This window comes from Acomys minous (assembly GCF_964271855.1).
Source record: "Acomys minous genome assembly, chromosome: 16".
NCBI lineage: Eukaryota > Metazoa > Chordata > Mammalia > Rodentia > Muridae > Acomys > Acomys minous.
The window spans coordinates 83,869,162-83,889,154 of NC_140498.1; the positions used below are offsets into that span (position 1 = coordinate 83,869,162).

General features: G+C 55.7%; 1 protein-coding gene across 20 annotated transcripts in view; it reads left to right on the forward strand.

Moving 5' to 3' along the window:
* The window catches only part of NCOR2 (nuclear receptor corepressor 2), a 164,550-nt gene that overhangs the window by 37,007 nt on the left and 107,550 nt on the right, over window positions 1-19,993 (forward strand). For all 20 annotated transcript variants that reach the window (XM_084762969.1, XM_084762956.1, XM_084762975.1 and 17 more), the window contains exon 2: window positions 17,242-17,452. In XM_084762969.1, coding sequence (XP_084619095.1) covers window positions 17,348-17,452 — 105 coding nt within the window. In that variant the 5' untranslated portion in view covers window positions 17,242-17,347. The remainder of the gene's footprint in view (window positions 1-17,241; window positions 17,453-19,993) is intronic.

Here is a 19,993-nt window from a genome sequence, read left to right on the forward strand (position 1 = left end):
TGGCTGTCCCTGTCAGAAGCCACAGGCAAGTCGCTCTGTGTCCAGTCTCCTCTTTGGCCTCTATTGACTTGATTTCAGCCTCTAACCTGGTCTAGACCACCTTTACCAACTTTTCCTACCACTGGAACTGCACTCAGAAGCCAGGTTCCTGGGAATGGCGTGTTGTAGATGTTGGCTGGTGGTGCAGCCAGCCCAAGATGACGGTGCCTTTGCGCTGCAGACCACACGCGGCTTCACTGTGCCCCTGAGCCTGGTTTTGACGATTAATGCTGTCTGGAAGGCTCTGCCTGTAGCTGCTTCTGCTTTTTGGTGATACATTGGCATCATTAAGTCACTTAATAAACACTGAGCTGCCTGATATCTTAGGAGAAGACAGAGCAGCGGGCATGACCTCGGAAAGGGACATGGCTGAATGACTGTGATCTGACCCAGTGGGGTTTGAGAACTGTGCATGTAGGTTTCAGGGTAACCTTGTGGAAGACAAGGTTCTCCTGTAGCCTCTGCTGGTACAGATGCAGGGCAGAAAATGGGTGATATCCCTGTCCCAGCTGCTGGCCTACACAGCTTCCTGGTGGCATTTGGATGGTGTGGTTATGGCCTGGTGAAGAGTGAGAGCCAGGAGAGGAGGGCAGTGGCTTGCATCTTGGCTGAAAAGATGACCTTTAGTTACCCCACTATTTAATTAATGCCTCAGTTTCCCCTGCCTATAAAAGATGGCTGCAGGGTGGGCATTCCACCTTTGCCGGTACGAGGGGGAGGGGCGGGTCTACAGAAGCCTCTGAAAGTCCTTCTTGAGGGACAGACATCACAGGGATTGCTTTCTTGGGGTCACAAAGTTTCCTCCTGGGCTCATAGTGGAAAGTGGGTCTCCTTTCTGTCATGCTCTAGGGATGGCTGTGCCCCGGGCACTCTGCTTGGCATCATTGTGGGTGTCTTGAGATGGGTGATGGCGGGAGTGTGGCTCCAAGTGAAGCACCTGCTGGAGGCCTTGTCCCTTCCTCCCCTCCTTCCCTCCTCCTCATTCCTGGTGTGGCCCCAACATGTGGCCTAGCTAGAGGCTGTCTGCATGACCTGGGCTTCCTGCTGGGGGGAACCTTGCATCATGCAGGGTCCCTTTTGGGAACATACTTTTGGCCTGACTCCTGGGTGCTGCTGGGACCAAGGGAAGGAAGTGGAGGCCATTTGAGACCCACCCTGAGGCTTTCCCTGACTGACAACAGTGGTTCTCTACTGGTGCAGGGCAACTGGCCCTTTCACGGGGTCACCTAAGACTACCAGAAAATAGATATTTATGTTACAGTTCATGATAGCAGCAAAATTACAGTTAGGAGGTAGTGGGGAAGATCATTTTATGGTTGAGGAACTGTATTGAGGGATCTCAGCATTAGGAAGGTTGAGAACCGCTGTCCTAACACCACAGAGCTGCTGCCCAGAGCCTCACAGCTGCAGAGCCAGCCTGCCCTGAGAAGATGCACAGCCCGCACCCAGAGGAGGTCGGGCTTGAGATGAGTCACCCAGCAAGTCACAGCCAGTGCTGACGCCTGCCCAAGCATCAAGCATCCGGCCATCTCTTCTGGCCCCTGTGTGTGCTTGGCTCTGTCTTTTTCTGGGCCTGTCACCAAGATGACCCGGTCCCTGAGCCCCAGGCCCTGTTTCCTTTAGTTGAGATCGGAAGGACGGGAAGAACCGGGAGCGTTTTCCTCTGGCCATCTGGCCCTGCAGGACCGGAGGACGGTCAGGCTGGCTGGGAGGAAATGGTTAAAGGAGGGGACGTGGCTGGCGCTGGTCCCCCTGCCAGCAGTAAGGAGGGAGAGGGCTTCTCGAAAGCTATAAAAAGGCCTCGCAGTGTTGAGCCCCAGTGGCTGGAAGCCCGCCAGGGTTACCATGGCGATGAGGAATTAGTCCCGACTGCCAAGGCTGCTAGCAGCTCCGTACTTTTGGCTCTGGAACAAGAGTGGACTTATGTAATTCCGTGTTTATAGGCCTGGGTGGCGGACGCAGAGCTGGGCCTGCGTCTTGGTGGTGGCCCACAGTGGGTCACACCACCCTGCAGGGTATCCCCGACACATCTCCGGTGCCCTGATTTTGGGGAGCATTAGGACAGAAGTCTAGGGGCCTGGCAGGCTGCTGGTTCCTACCAGGGCCTCCCCAGCTGCGGTGGGAGCCCAAGTCTCGCGGGAAGGGGTGCGGCCGCCATGTGGGGCCGCCCCTTGCCCGCTTGGTCTGGAAGGAGGATGGCCCTGTCGCTGGCCAAGGGCTGGCCCCTAGATGCCTGTGGGTCTGGCCTCGGGGACAGGGCATGCTGACCTGGGCTGGCATGCCACCGGCCCTCGCTTGCCGCGTGGGAGAGTTCCTGCAAGTTGTGTGAAGCCCACTCAAGCTGTTGCTGGCCATGCACTGGTAAGAGAAGTTGCCTGGCCCGGGTGCCGGCATCCCCAGATGCGGGGATGGTACCAGATTAGAGGGCTGTGATTTGCAGGATGTGGACAAGGGGCAGTGCCCGGGGACCACTGGAGTTGCTTGAAACGTGCTCCTGCCCTGCTTGAGATACAGTGGCCCTGGTTTCTGGGGGCCCCTGTGAGCCAGCTGGGTGGATGGGGAGGCATCCAGGATGGGAAGGCAGGGTGGGCATGGATCTCAGGGTCCTGTGCATGGGGCATTAGTTTATCAGGAGAAAGCGTTGATAATCCAGAAGAGGCACTGGGTGCTGGCTGGTGGCCCTGGGAGGAGATGTGTGGTATAGACACTGTGCCCCCTTCCGGAGCCTGCCTTGAGCACGCCCACCCAGTGCTAGGTGGTGGGAGACTAGAACTGTGTAAGCTTGGGATGTGGGACAGAGGCTTTCTTGCTGACTGTGGGCTGCATGGGATCAGGGCCTGGGGACCTGGGAGCTTGGGCTTGGGGGGAGCCAGGTGCAGGCATCGTGGGCCCAGCCTGCCCTCCCCACTGAAGTGGAGCTTGGCTCAGTGCCCTGTCTGGTTTGAAATGAGGGCCACCGGCCCAGGCTTGCCCAGGGCCTTGGCAGCGAGAGAGGGGTAAACACTGGAAAGTTGGAAAGGCTTCCCGAGCTCATAGCAGCCTGCGACAGCAAGCCCAGGGCGGGGGAGGGACTCCTCCAGGCCTGGTGCTAGGCCTATTGGGGGCAGCTGGGCTGCAGATCTCAGGGACCCCCAAGCTCAGCCTGGTGTGGGGGCTCCAGAAGGTTCATTTGCCTCAGACACTGGTTGTCATTCAATCAAGGCATGTGGTTTAAAGGACCTGGTGACATGGTTTTCTGGCACAGGGTGGGTTTGTAGTACTGACTAGGGTTGTGGTTGCTTGGGGGCGATGATGATGACAACAGTGGCCTCACCTGAACCAAGGGTGGGGAAGGTGCCATCTTGGAGTGACAGTGTTAATGAAGTTGTGGGGGTCAGACTGAGGTTTAAGGTATAGCCTGAGCCTTGGTGGCTATATGACCTTGGTCAAGCCCTGGAACTCCCTGGCCTTCAGGTGTGCCTTGAGGGAGCTATGGGAGCCCTAAGAGGGTATGGTGTTGGGTGGTGTTCAGGACTCAGCAGCATCTCCCCACGCCCCTCTCGCTCTGCAGGGACTTGAGCCCTGGGATGGGACAGGCCTCAACCTGACCTCCCCTGCAAGCCTGTTGTCCCATTTCCCCTAGAACCAGGGTCCTTGACACTGCCCAGAGTGGCCTTGGGGTTGGGCCAGGGTGGGTGGACCTAAGTTCCTGCTGAGGGTGGCAATGCTCTGTGTTTGTAAATGACACCGGATGCTGATGCTGCTGGCTCAGGACCTCCCTTGTCTGGCTAACAGCAGTCAGCTGAGGGGTTCCTCTCTTGTCTAGGCCACCGTGCCAGATGCCCACTATCAGTTGGCCTGGGCCTCTTCAGTTCCTCAGGAAGGGCCCCTACTGTTCTGAGGCCTGTCTTCTTGGAGGGTGCTGGCTGAGTGGCGACTGCCTCTCTTCTGTCCTGCGGGGAGTAGTGATAATGCCCTTGCTTCTGAGAAGCCTACACAGAAGCCCAGAGCGAGGCTGGCTATTGGGTGGAGGGGCAGTGCCCAGCTGGTGGTCACTGAGCCTGCAGTGTGAGAGTGCTTGTATGCATGCAGGCTTACACACACACACACACACACACACACACACACACACACACACACACACACACGCACACACACACATGCATGCACACTTATATGCAGACATGGCTCTGACCTTGATTAAATTGAACTCTGGTGGGTGGTTCAAGCACATGCCATTGGGGCATCTCTGTGGAGAACAATGAGACCATGGCACTTGCAGTGCAAGTTTCTCTCGATTTTGCAGTGTAATGTGAAGAGAAGGGCATGGCTCCCAGGACTGGGCAGCCCAAGTTTGTTCCTTGATCTGCCATGCAGGTTGGGTGATTTAACTCAGCCCTCAGAGCTTTGGTCTCCTCATTTGTAGGATGGGATGAACGGTCAACACTTGGAGGGGCTTTGTGTGACCATTAGGTCAGGAGTCATCTGAACCGAGCGCTTGTTAAAAAGCTTTTATTGTACTTAGCCATGCATGGTGGCAGATGCCTTTAATCCCAGGATTGGGATGGCAGAGGCAGGCGGATCTCTGAGTTTGAGGCCAGCCTGGTTTATAGAGTGAGTTCCAGGACAGCCAGGGCTATTACATTATACAGAGAAACTGTCTTAAAAAAACAAAACCAACAACAAAATTTTATTACATCATTTTGGGGGGGGCGTTGATTTGCTACTTCCACCATTGCTGTCCTGGAGAATAGAATGCAGGTTGTCAAGCTGGGTTGTGGAGACCCTTAACCTACCCAACCATCTTGCTGTCCATAAGCTGAGTGTTTTTCACACTCTATCTTGTTGTCCTCAGATAGTGTGGAGGGCTGCTGTGTGGTCCACCTGTTCATCGGTGTGATCACTGTGATGGCCTCGCTTTGAGGCCAGCATGGTCACATGGTTCACCTCCCATCGTTGTTGGTGTGATTGTCATGGTTTGTCTGTTCTATCAGTGGTGAGCTCTTCTTAGTTCTCACTAGTTGCCTGGTCACCATGGTTTGCTTATTCTGTCATTGGCATAATCTTCAGGGCTCACCTGCGTTGTTGTTGGTGTGACCACCATATGTTGCCTGCTCTGTTGTTGGTGTGGTCTTCATGGTCCACCAGCTCTGTCATTGGCATGGTCTTCATGGTTTGCCAGCTCTGTCCTTGGTGTGGTCCAACTACTCTGTTGTTGGCATGGTCTCCGTGGTCCATCTACTCTGTCATTGACGTGGTCTCCATAGTTTACTCTGTCATTGGCATCATCTCCGTGGTCCATCTACTCTCATTGGCGTGGTCTCCGTAGTTCATCTACTCTGTTGGCATGGTCTCCATGGTCCATCTACTCTGTCGTTGGCGTTGTCTCCGTGGTCCACCTACTCTGTTGACATAGTCTCGTGGTCCATCTACCCTGTCATTGGTGTGGTCTCTGTGGTCCATCTACCTTGTCTTTGGCATGGTCTCTGTGGTTCATCTACTCTCTCATTGGCGTGGTCTCAGTGGTTCATCTGCTGTCATTGGCATGGTCTCCGTGGTTCGTCTACTCTTTTGGCGTGGTCTCCGTGGTCCATCTACTCACATTGGTATGGTCTCCGTGGTTCATCTTCTGTCATTGATGTCTCCGTGGTCCATCTACTCTCATTGGCATGATCTCCGTGGTTCATCTTCTGTCATTAATGTGGTCTCCGTGGTCCATCTACTCTCATTGGCGTGGTCTCTGTGGTTCATCTACTCTATCATTGCTATGGTCTCTGTGGTCTATCTGCTATGTCATTGTCATGTTCTCTGTTGTCCATCTACGCTTATTGGCATGGTCTCCGTGGTTCATCTGCTGTTATTGGTGTGGTTTCCGTGGTTTGTTTGCTGTCATTGACGTCTCCGTGGTCCATCTACTCTGTCATTGGCGTGGTCTCTATGGTCTATCTGCTCTGTCATTGGCATGGTCTCTGTGGTTCATCTGCTCTGTCACTGTCATGGTCTCCATGGTTCATCTGCTCTGTCATTGGCATGGTTGGCCATAGGTATGAGTGGTGTCTCTCAGGAGCTGCTGGTTCTAGGTGGAAACTCCTCTGGGGCTTGGGCAGAGCGCACACAAGGCCACCTCTGAAACAGGCACACTACTGAGCTTGAGCTCTCAATACCCAGGAGGTTCTGTCTTCGGTAGGGTTTCTAGTGCTATTGTAAATCATTACAACCAATTTGGCTCTCATAGCCCCATGTTACAGTCCAAGAAGGAGGCAGGAACCTAAAAGCAGGAACCTAAAAGCAGGAACTGAAGCAGAGGTCATGAAGGAACACTGTTTACTGCCTTGCTCTAGATGGCTCGCTGCTCAGTCCGCTTTCCTTTACAACTCAGGATGACCTGCCCAGGGTTGGCACCGCCCTCTAACAGCAGAAAATGCCCACAGACTTGTCTACAGGCCAGTTTGATGGGGATGTTTTCTCAGTTGGGGTTCTCTCTTCGCAGGTGACATGGGCTAGTGTCAGGTTGATAAAGTGAACCTGAGACTTGTACAGTCTCCCCAGCACCCTGCAGGGCTGGGCTCTGGGAGAATCCCACCATCTTCTTTATTGCTTCTGTAAATAGGACCAAATGTCCCGGTGAGAAGCAGGTCAGGAAAGGGAGGGTTGTCTTGGCTCACAGTTTAGTGGTTTTAGTCCCTGATGGTGGGGAAACTGAGATGGCCAGCCACATCACATCCACCTTCAGAAAACTGAAAGCAGACAGGAAGGAAGTAGTGCCTACCTGGAAAACCTCTAGGCCCATCCCCAGTGACCTACTTCCTCCAGCCAGGCGCCATGCTCTTAAGGCGCAAGTGCCTGGGGACCAAGTGTTCAGACACAGGAGACGCTTCACAGTCAAAACGCTGGCAGCCATCCTGTGGAGCGGTGCAGGCTTATTCTGGGGCAGACAGAAGCCATAGCTTAGGGTCCTTTACCTCCTTGGGCAGAGCCTGGAGAGGTGGGGTGGTGCGGTGCGGGTAGGGGTGAATGGAGAGCTCTCTAGCCTCCTGAGCCTTGTGGCCTGCTGTCCCTTGGAGACCTCAGCTGTGGTCCATTTGAACCTGCGGCACCTGCCTTGTCTGAGATGCTCTGGCCCCCCCCCCCCCCCCCCGGGTGCCCGCGGCCCCTTGAGTGGCTGAGATGCCCATGCCACTCTGCGCTTTCCTGGTCCTGTGCGTTTGTCCCCATCTGGGACTTCCTGGTATCTCTGTTCTGCCTAGCTCCCTGAGACCCTCTGAGCTCTGTGTCCATGGGCTGGGCCTTCTGAACTACAGCTCGCTCTTCTCAGTTCTGGAAGCAGTTAGTCCACCACCAAAGTGCTAAGTGGTGGGGGTCAGGTAAGGTGCCACCTCGGCAGGGCTGTTCTGTTTCAGCTGCAGACTCACTTGGCAGAGGGGTTCAGGCAGCTGCCCATGGGTGGCTTCAGTTGCAGGGACACTGGCCCTTCCCATGACCTCATCACCTCTCAAATTCTTCGCCATCTGATGCCATCACTTGGCTTCTGGGTGTCAGTGTAGGAGCTTGGGGGGTCACGGATGTTTGGGTCCTGACAACAATTTCCTCAGCTGTGCCTGTAACATCCTCAGATGGCTTCTTGGGAATTGACTGACTTAGTGTCCAGGGCTGTTACCCTAGGCCTGTGTCTAGGCTGTCAGCTTGGAGTGGCGTGTGTGTGTGTGTGTGTGTGTGTGTGTGTGTGTGTGTGTGTGTGTGTGTGTAGTATGAGTATGGGTATGTATATGTGTAGGGTTGTGTATGTATGTGTGTATGTATGTGTGTATGTATGTATGTATGTATGTATGTATGTATGTATGTATGTTGTGTGTGTTTGTGTATGCCTCTTGTCTAGAGACAAGATCCTCTCTGCTGAGACTGAGTGGCTGGGCCCGATGTACCTGTGGTGGCACTCTGGGAGACTGGAACATACTTTTGTGTTTGCTGGGAGCCCAGCTCCTGGGAGAAGTCATGGGGGTGGGCTCGGGATCAAGGAAATAGGGCTCTTTGCCTGAGGTATGGGTGCTGACAGCCAGCTTTACCTTGAGAAACTTTGGGCATTTGCAGACCTCAGCTGAGCTCAGAATCACCCTGCCCTGTAAGGCTCAGAGAGGGTCAGCAGCTCCCTGATGTGAGGGACACACAGCAGGCACACAGCATGAAGGGCTGAATGGAATCTGTGTCTGTCTGCCTTGAGGGTGATTCTTAGTGCTTAGCGGATTACCCTGCTTCCTCCCCAGAAGGCTGTGTTCTTATCCTTGGCTTAGGGTAGGCCCTGAGCTCCTCTGGGAGGCCCGCTTCCCAGGCAGAGCTTTCTCCTTGGTGCAGACACTGCCCAGGCTGCCTGCCCTCTGGAAGACTGGGGGTGGGTTCTGCAGCTACTCTGAGCCAGGCACGCAGAAGATCCGCCCCTTGCCTCCAGTTGTGTTTGACAATGCGCCCTTTGTCCCCTGGTCCAGCCTCCTCCTGGCTCCCAGTACAGTTCCCCCGCCTGTGATGTCATGGTAGGCCCTTTCAGCCAAGGGCCTGGCTGATGGGCAGTGTGGGGGCCAGCAGGCTAGGAAAGGCTGACGTGCTGGTTACCATGACCGTGCTACCCTGAACTCTTCAAGGTCAAGGTTAATGTCCCCTCCCACCCCCACCCTGTGCTCTTGTTTGCCGTCTCCCCTCCCCTTCTGTGTGTGTGTATGTGTGTGTGTGTGATATTTTCCCATCTATACAGCAACACACAGGTCCCAGCTGGGCCCTTGGCTTTGCATTTTTCTCTCCTCTCCCTAAGCCACCCCCCACCCCCCACCCCCCAGCCTCTTGGCCTGTGAGCTGGATGAGTCATTGAGCTGGCCTCTCCCAAAAGCCTTGGGCGTGAGACCCTGGCTTCCTGCCAACCAGAGGGGCCTCTGGGCCAAGACCGTGCCCCTAGGTGTCCCTGCATGTGGCTGCATGCTCTGCCCTCCCCAGCTCAATGGTGACCCTAGAGGGCCTAGTTGTGGGCTTGTGGGAGCCTCAGAGGAGACTGGCCTAACTCAGTGGAGTGAACAAAGGTCTGGGTACCCCAGATCCCGTGACAGCATTTGGAAATCAGGTCTTTGTAGGGTTACTGCAGAAAGGATCCCCCAGGGTTTCCTGGGTGGCCCCGTTCCCTGAACACTCCATTATAATCAAGGGAGAATCTCAGGATGGAGGCAGTACTCGGCAGCACAACCTGCCCTAGAACCCTGGGAACAGCCAGCCAGGCCTCCATAGCTGTGGGAGAATCCAATTCTGTGTGTGTGTGTGTGTGTGTGTGTGTGTGTGTGTGTGTGTGTGTGTGTTTAAAGTACCTACTTGTGGTTTGACAGCAGTTTAGGACAGTCTGGACCTGGAACCCCCTTCTTGAATAGGCTCACCTGGGCTGGCCACCTGCCTGCTGTGTGACCTTGGACACGTTGCTCAGACCCTTGATACCTCTCTCTGCACCTATACAGTGTGGTCAGCTGGGATCTCGGGCCAGACTGTGAGATGACTGGATAGGGCGCCAGCAGAGCTTGAGAGGCAGACACAGGGCTGGCCACCGAGGTGGCAGGAGCTGTTCACATTGGTCTGTCACCATGGTGACCACTCAGGCCCTGGGATGGAAGTAGTTTTATCTTGTGGGAAGGGTCTCTTCCTCCACTATAAGACATGGAGCTGTCCCAGGTACACAGATGGAGAACAAAAGCAGAGAGGCCTAGGGAAGAGGACACCCTGTAGGCTGTCTTGCCCGTCCCACCAGGGTCTCTGGGGGCGCCCGGAGCTTGCTATGTAGACCATGCTGGCCTTGAACTCACAGATACCCACCAGCCTCTGCCTCCTAGTCCTGAGATTAAAGATGTGCACCACTGTGCCTGGCTGGCCCCTTTTTATCTTGTAGGAAACGGAGCTCCCATCGTGGTAGAGGCAGAGTATGGTGAGGGCAGGTGTATGGCCCATCCTCCAGGGTCCTCTTGGCCTGTTTCTCAGCTCTGGGCTCCTCATCCACGGTCAGGCTCTCTTTTGCAGAGAGGCCACCACCGGGTTCCTGCAGAACCCGCATGGAGGCTTCAGTTACTGCCAGGCCCTGGAGTGTGTCTGCCGCCAAGGACTGACCCAGAGCTTCAAGAACTGTGAGGAGCCAGCACTGTCTGCGAGGCCTGTGCCCATGTTGGAGCCACCAGTAGCAAGGAGAGGAGTCGGGCACGCCTGCTTTGGCTCCTGGAGGAGAGGTCTGCTGCGCCCTCGTCCCAGACACTTGCTCATTTGACCGCTTCCTCCTCACTCTACTCTGCGTGGAAGAGGGGCCTGGAGGCTGGAGATCTGGGCCGCGGGGATTTAGAAGTTGGGTCTCAGGGTACAACTCACCTGGGTCTCCCCGCGACAGTGGGAAGACCCTGGTTCCATTCCTTCCCGTGCTTAGTACAAACAGAGAGCTTCAGACAATTGGATCCAGGCGCGCGTGGTGTTCTCTCTGCACTTACCAGCCTCGGGTGGGAGAGCTGGCTGCTCCCGACATGCTAGCAGAGTCATCGCAGGTGCCCGGTGATGTGACATCCACCTGTGATCCCAGCATTTGGGAGGCTGGGGGCCAGAGGATCAGAAGTTCAAGGTCATCTTTAGCCACATGGTGAATTCGAGGCCTGCTTCTTGGGCTGGGGCTAACTGTAGGGCGCTATGGCCAGGCTGCCAGGAGCACTGGGGATAGCTTGCTCAGAGGAGGCTGGACCCACCTCTGGCTACCCCCGGGGTGTAGACCCCGGACTGGCCTGACATTGACCAGCTAGTGTGTCTCATTGGAGTAAAGGAGGCTCCTGGATGGCTCAGTGGGCAAGTGGGCCAGCTACTCACCCTGTCATCAGGGCTCTCGGCCTAGCATTGCTGTCATGCGGGGTGCTGTTAGAGGTTTCCAGAACTGGCTATCTGAAGGCACAGGCAAGTCTGTCTTGGGTCCCTGGGCCACCTTTGTATTTGAGCAGCAGGCTGGTTTACTGGGTAGTCAGTCACCTTTGTTCAGAGACCACATTGAGAGATGTCCCTAAGTGGAGCTAGCTTTTCAGCTTTGCCCGGGATATTTGGGCTCTGTGTGCCCTCTCAGCCACTTACTGCGTTCCAGCGCAGCCCTTGGGTCTGTGCTGTTCATAATCTTGCCTGGCTTGCGTGCTGCAGTGCCTTGGTGGCTTCTCTTTTGTCTCCTGTTTAGGCCTTTTCCGCTGGGTCCTTGGTGATCTGGTTCTGTCCACTCTGGGATCCCCTCTGGGCTAGGACCCACCTAGACCTAGCCACAGGGCCTCCAGGTCTTCATTGGCTGCCTAACCCCAGGTCTCTCATTGGTCATTGATGAGTGGCTAGGCCATCACTGGTGACTGTATGTCTGTGTTCCATCTGTCCCCCTGGTTGCGTGTCCAGGTGGCCACAGGTCTCTCTCTCCTGGCTGGCAGGGAGGCTTGGGTAGGTGGTGCTGTGGCCAGCCCTGTGCAAGCTGGGGCAGAGAACTGCACTGCAGGGGTCCTCCAGCTGGGCAGCTAGTGACCAGCTACTTTTGGCTGTGGAAACACTGGTCCTCATCTATATGTGGCTATTCCCTTCAGGCCGTGAGTGATCTCTCCCGGATTCCTCCTCAAGTACCCCAGTGGCTGTGCAGTTCTAGCCCGGTGGCCAAATGTGTGGTTAGGTGGATAGGTGGACAAATGGGGCTCTGGCCCTGTCTGGGTTGCGGGGTCTCATGGCTTGCATGAAAACCAGATGTCCTGACAGGCTCCACCCACCCTAGGCCCTTCTGATGTCCTTCAGGCCCCCTGTGTGGTGAGCTGGTGGGTTGCAGCCCAGCAAAATGGCAAGGCACTGTTGGACAGGCCCAGCCAGCCTCAGGTTTTGTGGGGTGAGGTGGGTTGGAGAGGGGGCCTTAAGGCTCTCTGTGCTGGGTGTGGAGTCTCTGCAGCCTATAGGAATCCCATCAAGGCATGAGTGTGCGTGCGTGCGTATATGCATGCATGCATGCATGCATGTGTGCATGTCTGCCCACACTGATATGTCAATGTTTTGAATTGCATGCTGGGAAGGTTGACTGATTTCTTAGCGTGCAGCTGATGTTTAGAACCCTCACCTTGTGATGGTCCACCCTGAGACCCCCTCCCTCACACCCCTCACCTCCCAGCTTTCCTGCTGTAGCTGAAGCTCTTTGTTTCTCTGTCTTCTCTGTCTCCTGGGCTCTGAGTCTCTTGTGCAGAGGGAGAAGAAGGACCTAAGCCTGGCTGCCCAGCCTGTGAGGACCTGAATCTCAGGCGGTCCCTGCTGCCCTTCCCTAGTGGCTTTGGCTGGTGACCTGCTGCTTCTCTGCCAGTCAGTTGTACCAGGACCTGGAGTAAGCAGAGTGCTTCAGGGCCACCCAGCTAGTGTCACCGCTTCCCCATCTCTACCCTAGCCTGTTTCCTGATCTGTCCTCTCTGTGAGCAGAGTGCTTGTGGAGATGGCGAGATGGACAAGGCTTTGTGGAAGCCCAAGGCTGCGCAGGGTGCCTGGGGCATGAGGACAAGGAGCTGATGTGGATTGGGCAGGACCTGGTGTCAGGACCAGAGAACTGCGTGGCCAAAGATCACCAGCTGCGGAGATGCTTTAGTCAGTAGAGTGCTTGCCAGGCAAGCGTACGAACCCAAGTTCCATCCCTAGACTCCACAAAGAAGAGCCAGGCATGTGCTGGTAATCCCAGCTCTGGGGAGGCAGAGACAGGCTGCCTAGTACCTCAGGGAACTCCAGATCCCGGTGAGAGATCTGTCTCAAAAGATAAGGTGGTTGGCTCCTGAGTGGTGACACCCAAACTTGACCTTTGACATCTGTGAGCGCATGCGTATGTACACACACACACACACACACACACACACACACACACACACACACACACACAAACAAAGTGCAAGGAAAGCCATGAGGATGAAGTGACTCTGCCTATCTTGGCAAGAGCCAGTGGCTGGATGCAGCCTAGGGCACACCAATGTGGCTAAGCTGGGACTAGAGCCTGTGGCCCACACTTTGTCACAGTTCTTCAGTGCCTAGGTGGTCAAGGCCCATAGATGTTGTATGATCCTGGGCAGAGGACAGCCTCTCTCTGTGATCTGGTTTCCCCATCTGTTGAATGGTTCACGTGTGTTTGGTTGACAGGCGCACAGCCTTCAGCCACATCATACACCATGAACAGGGCTCATGATGGGGACTCACTGCTACAGGGGAGCCTTCGAGGGCCGTGTGGGAGCTGGAAGGGTTTGAGCCTTTCCCCTGGAACAGTGCCTTTCGAAAGGTAAAGACTGGCTTGCACCTTTTCATGCATAACTTGCCCGTGAAACCTTCCACCTAAAGCACAGAGAAGTCTGTACCCAGCCCAAGGTTGCACAGCAGCGTAAGCGGTAGAGTTGGTCTCTGGCCTTGTTCCGGCCATTCGGGATGGTAGTGTAAGTGGCCCGGTTGAAAGGGGACTTCTCCAGGATTGGGTGGCACTTGGCATCATTTCTACTCAGTGACCAAGAGACTGTGACTTGGCCTTCAGTCTCCATTTCTTTGTCCATGTGCTGGATCCCAGGGCGCTGGGACTGGGGTAGAGGATCCCTGTGTGGTGGGGAGATGATGTGGGGTACCCAGTGCCTAGGTTCGCCCAGGAACCCCAGAAAGCTCCAGAGAAGACATCACCAGAGGGCAGACTTGGTTCTGTGGCAATATGGTGTGTCTGGTTGCTTCTGGCTCCCCCAGAAACACAGGAGCAGGGAGGCAGATCTGTCAGGTGGAATGGGAGGCCAGTTCCTGTCCACAAGGCTCTTGGTGTTTGTGGGAACTGGTCTATACCCTGCCCTCCTAGGGTCCCCTGTCCAGGGAACGTGGTAGTCTGGGTTCTGAAGCCTCCACAGGGACTCCGGGCCCCATGGTGGATGTGAGCTCTGGTCTCTGCCTGCCACACACACGTCCCCTGTCCTCCGGGGAGCCCCCGCCACCCTGTCCCCATGCTGTGTTTCTGGGAACCTGTAGGCTAGTGCTGCACACAGCATGTCTCAGGGCTGTCACCCCAGTCTCTCCATGCTCTCCAGCTGTGTCCTATTATTCCACCTCCTGTGTCTGAGCCAGGCCACTGGCTGTGTCCCCAAATGCCACATACTTGCTTGCAGTCCCAGAAGGAGGTTGCTGCCAGGGGGCAGGGACACAGGTGTGCCCGTCCATCACTGGGGCTGGCCCATGTCTGCTGGGCACAGACAGTCCTTTGCTGAACACCAGCTATGCCAGGGCTGTGAGGAGAAGGAGTGGGGCATGCGTGTCTAAGGTGTTTGATGCACAGGAATGGCCGTGGAGGATGTCCCCGCCAGAGGCTGTGACTGTAGCAGCGTATGTCCCAGGTTCACCCTGCAATGTAAGATGCCACTGTTCCACAGAGGCTGCCTTGTCGAGATTGCCTTCCTGAGAGCCTGCTGCCTTCCAGGCTCCTCCCCTTGGCGCTACCTAGACAGATTTCTCTTGGCAGGCTGTGCAGCCAGGACCCTGCTGTCCCCGGGCTGCAGCCGCTCTCCACACTGTGAGGTGTGTGACGATGTCCCCCCACCACTGCGAGCTTGTAAGGCTTCTGTCTGCCTCCCACCCGATGCTCTGCCATCTGCTCACTTCCCTTCCCAGTTGCTATCGCCCCATCCCACAGTCTGTCTCTAGCTTGGGCGTTTATAGTGGTTCACCAGCTGTGGTACCCATGGCAAAACACTGACGCTGTATGGCCCCCAACCATTTTCTGGAGCTCCCCATCGCTCCTGGACCAGAGCCTGTTTGAATCCACCATGGTCTTTGGGGCCTGGAGTGACCTCCTCCCGTCTGTTTCAGTGGCATTCTCAGACAGCACATCTAGGCTCACCTCTGGGCTCTTGGCTGTGGCGATGCTCTCTGCCTTCTTGCTCTCACTGCTGCTTCCAAGACTGTTGTGCCTCCCTCTGGGACCTGGGTATCCAACCCTTTTCCTTTCTGACCTGGGCTGTGCACCTTGTGAACATTTGTATGAGTTGGTCACACACTCTATAGTCTTAAGTGTCTGGCTCCTCAGTGTGACATCCTTTAAGTCATCTGGTCTATGTCAGTCAGTATCCCCCCAACCTCCCCCCCCCCCCTTTTTTTTTGTCTAAATAGCACTCTCATTGAACGGGCAGGCCATGCTGGTGAGTGTTTCTGCCTTATGATTGTTGGGAATGGGGCTGTTCTGAACACAACACACACACACACACACACACACACACACACACACACACACACACACACACACACACACACACCTGTCCACTCTTTGTTTGAATTTTTGGTGGCCTGCTAGGAGTGGGATTGTGGATCCCTGGTAATTCTGTATTCAAGTTTTGAGGACCTGCCAAATTGTTTCTCTAGTTTGTGTTTGTTTTTCAAGCTGGCACCAAATAAGGCTGAGGGTTGAAGAGGTGAAAAGTATGTTGGATAAGCTGACGGAGGTTGGGGTCATAGAGTCTCTGGCTTTGGGGCCACCCTGCACATTTTGGGACACTGGAACGGAGTTGGTGGGGGGTGGGTGATACGGACGATGCAGCTCCTGTGCTTCCAGGGGATGCCCTGTGAATCTTGGGTGGATGCCAGCCAGGCTAGGCAGAGGTGTGAGGTTCCCCAGAGGTCCACCTGGAGAGGCCCTACATTTCCACCTCCCAGCCTTCCTGTGTATCCCCAAATCAAATAGTGGTTTTGAGGCCTTGCATGGTGTGCACAGTGCCAGACCATGTAACACGGGACAGTCAACTTTGGGGGTGGGGTCGCATCCGTGGTGCTGTTGTCTCTGAAGCCAGGCAAGAGCTGTGGTGTAGACCTGTTTACCCCTGCCCCTCCCAAGGCAGCAGCTTGCCGCAGGCACAGGACAGCTGCCATGTTGGCCTCCATGCACTCTTGTGTTTGTGCGTGCCACGTGACTCATTTTGGTGGCAGGAAGTCGGTGTGAGCCAGAGTTCTTGGTAGCAAGTAACAGAGTCAAGAGCAAAGCCACGCCTGCCCAGGGCACTCAGGGACAGCTGTCTTCTGCTGGGTTCTCAGCTTGTTACCTGCTCACCCCTCAGGCAGTCACTGCCTGCCCCTCCCGACAGTCCAATTGCTGATTGGCCATGCCTGGGTCACATGACCCTTCTTGAGGCCTGGGTTGGAATGTCAAGTGCACACTGGTAGGTTGGGTAGGGAGTGAGTGGTGCATAGATTGACTAAGGGGTGGGTGGTCGCAGGACCTCATGGTGTTTTTTTGGATGTCTAATCTTCTCCTTCCTTGCTTCAATTCTCTCCATAAGACCTGTCACTGGCTGACGTAGGCCATCTGCTGCTTAGAGGACAGTTGTTACCAGTTAGCCTGAGAGGAAAGGTCAGGATGAAATTATAGGGCGCTGGGGGCCTGGCCAGTCTCCTCCTCATCCCTGACAGCTTGGGATACAGCGTCAGCCTCAGCTCTGGGTGCAGTGTGAAGGGGAATAGGGTTTTATGTGAATGGCTTGCAAAGAAAGATAGCAAGGTCTCAGCTTTCCCATTGGGGGCCCCCTGGCTCCTGTAGCCTCTAGGTTCCTATTTTTGGGCCCACTGGGCTGTTATCATAGCTCTTTCTGTATTAGCCATGGAGGCTCCTTCCTGGAAGGTAGCCTTTATCCATCCTGGCCCAGTTTGGTGTCCTTCTGTTCAGAAAGCTTGTGTCTGGTCCCTAGTGTGGTCCTCAGCATCCAGTTCCCTGACTCCTGGTGGCACCAGGGCAACCTCCTGTTTATCCTTCCCACATCAAAACAACAGAGCAGCCAGGCAGCCTTGCTCAGCCTAGGTCACCCCTGTGACCTCTAGTGGGTCACTGCTGTGCACCGCTCCACTAGCGCACAACCTGGGGATAGGCCCAGCAGCTGTGAGCCAGAGCTGCCAGGGGCTTTTGAAGAACTTTGCTCTGGAGATCTGGAAAGTCCCAGCCGTGGAGTGAGCTGGCTGACCTTGGTGGGTGCGGGAGCAATTGCACGGCTGTGGATATGGTGTCCACTTGGAGGCTCCTAGGCCTGCCTGCTGAGGCCCCGGCTAGTAGGGAGATGGCTTGTGGAGGGTAGACAAAGTGTTGTGGCTTTGGGCTGTGAGTGGGAGGAGGCTCGGCCAGGAGGAAGGACTAGGCCGCTGTGGCTATGGACTAGCTGCTTCCGGCTCAGTTTGTTTTCTCTCTTTTCTCCACAGGCACCTGTGACGAGGTCGCCTGCCAGCAGATGACTGAGACCAGCCCTTAGTCCTACCCCTGGTCAAAAGTATATTGGGCTCCAAAGCCCACCTGGACTGTACCACCATGTCAGGATCCACGCAGCCTGTGGCACAGACGTGGCGGGCTGCTGAGCCCCGCTACCCACCCCATGGCATCTCCTACCCGGTGCAGATAGCCCGGCCCCACACGGTAAGGGGCATGTCTGCCCAGTGCCACCTCTGCTACTCTAGTGTGCCTTCTGAAGCCATGTTGCTCTGGTCGTGGTGGGGACACTGGTGGCAGCCAGGTGTGGTGACGCAGGCCTAAAATCTCAGCATTGTGGAGGAGGAGACAGGAGGATTGTGGTTTGGAGACTAGGCTGGGCTACATAGCAGGTCTTTATTTTAGCGTCGGGAGGTGGAGCCGGGCCTAGGCTGAGTGGACACTCTGCCTGTGTCTTAATAGTCAGCAGGGTTGGCATGCACAGTGGAGCACCTACAGTGTACACTCCTTTCACAGCCAGACTCAGATCTCTGCTCTGTTTGGGACTGGGGTGGTTTTGGGGAGGGAGACTGAGGTCACAGCCCACTTCTTCTTAGCTCTCAAGGTCTTGGTGTCTGTTTGGCTGTAAGACTCTGAGGCCCAGAGCAGTGTCTGCCCCTGCCAAGGTCCTGTTTCCTGCTCACTTCTTACCGTAGAGCAAGCCAGAGGCTGGGCCTTTATTGTGTGCCTGTTGTATACTGTGTCTCTAGATGTGGGTGTGATGTGAGACGTGGCAGTCACAGCTGGCTGGGAGTCCGTGTGTGTGTGTGTGTGTGTGTGTGTGTGTGTGTGTGTAGGCGCAAGCGCAGGCACATGTCTATCTATCTTGCATGGTGTGGTCCATTTCCATGACAGAGCTGTATTTGTGTGGGATGTGTCTCTGCTTTGTGCTTGTGAGTCAGGTATACTTTCCCATGAGCCCCAGGGCCTGGCCTCAAGGTTCCAGGTACAGTGGCTCCCCTAGAACTGAGGGCTTAGGGGCAGGGCCAGCTGCATTGAATGGTGTTTCCTGTGTGGTACTCAGCGTCCTCAGGGTGGCAGGTCCTTGGGTAAAGAAGCTGAGGGCTGCGGGGAGGAGACGAGCCCTAACCGTGACCCTGGGGGCAGCCATGGCAGTGTTCGGGTCCTACACTCCGTAGACCCCAGCCTTTATGCCACCACTCAGTGGCCACCTGCTGTCTAAGGTACTGGGTCAGAGCCAGCACCAGCAGCAAGGCCGGCCTCTCAGTTCTGTCACCTGTAGAGTGGGGTGGTGGTGACAGCGATGCGAGCACCCACAAAGATGCTGTGCATGTCTGTATGTGGCTGTTTGCTGCCACCATAGCTTGGTATTGTTAAAGCCATTTCCTGGAGGGACCCTGCTTCCCCTTCCCTACCCCACCTCCATCCTGGTTCCACAGGCAGATGCCTGTGGCTTCCTCCTTGTCCTCCTCCATTCGGATTGGATTGCTCATCCTCTCTGTGTGTGGGCCCGGCCTCAGGGAGTCCTCTGGCTGCTGCAGCCCCCGCCCTCCTACCTGCCTTCCTGCTCTTTGCCCCATTTGTGTCCTCTTGGAAGCATTTAGGGTCACTGGCTGACCCTAGGCACCTCCCACTCTCCTGCGGGGCCATTGGTGACGCAGGATGCCTCTGGACCAGACCCAGTGGTTACTTTACTAACCCCTCTGGGGTGCGTGTGGCCTGATGAGATAGCTACATGTTGGAGCATGTCCGTTCCCTGGTGGGACCCGCGTACTCCTTTCTAGGGAGACCTGCTTGCTCTTTGGCCTCCAGCCCTTGCTGGGCCACCAAGCAGGCCTCTGCTGATCCCTGGGGTCCACCCATGGTGGGTATCTCTCCTGGTGGATATCCAGGCTTCGCCGCTTTTCTGTGATGGCTTGGTGAAGGTCTGTGATCAGGAGCCCCTGGTCTTTCCCAGCCTTCCCGTGACCATGTCCCCACAGCCCTTCTCTCTCTCTCCCTCAGACCTCTCCACCAGCCCCGTCCTTTCTGCACCCCTTTCTCTCTCTCGGCCTCCTCACCTTCACTTATTTCCCTAGCCTTCCCCAAAGCCCTTCCTCACGTTAACCCCTTCCACAACCCCCACCCTCACTCTACCCCATCCCTTTCCTGTGGCCCAGGGGTGGGTAGAGCACATCCAGGAAAAAGGTTATGCTCTCCTTTAACAACACTTCTGTCTTGGCAAAGAGGGCAGAGAAGAGGAGAAATGGAGGCATAGCGAGGCCTGTATCCCATCCCTGGTGCAGTGACCAGTCGGGTCTGTGGTGTCCTGGGCCTGGGGAACATGCTGTTTGGGTCCCGGGTCACTTATACACAGTTTAGCAGGCTGTCTTCCCAAGAAAGAGGCTCTTCCTGCTCACTCAGTCAAGTGAGGTGTTTATAAAATGGCTTGGGCCACAAGCTGTTACCTCTGTGTGATGCGACAGTAGGGACCCCCTGCCTCTACCATCAGATTGTTAGTCCCCTCCTGTCACCCAGGGGTCATGTGCTTTGCTGTTCAGATCCTGTAGTTTCTTCCCCCCCACCCCCCGGCTTCCATGTTTTTGGCAGTTGGGTACAAGAGCCACGTACCCGCGGGTCAGTGCCTGGCAAGGTGTGTGCCAGGGACGCCTGACAAAGTTGGCCGTCCCCAGCCTTGGCCTTGGGCCTAGCTGGCTGACTCTTGGCTATGGGATAGACCTGTGGGCTGTCGTCCAGTTGGTCACAAGC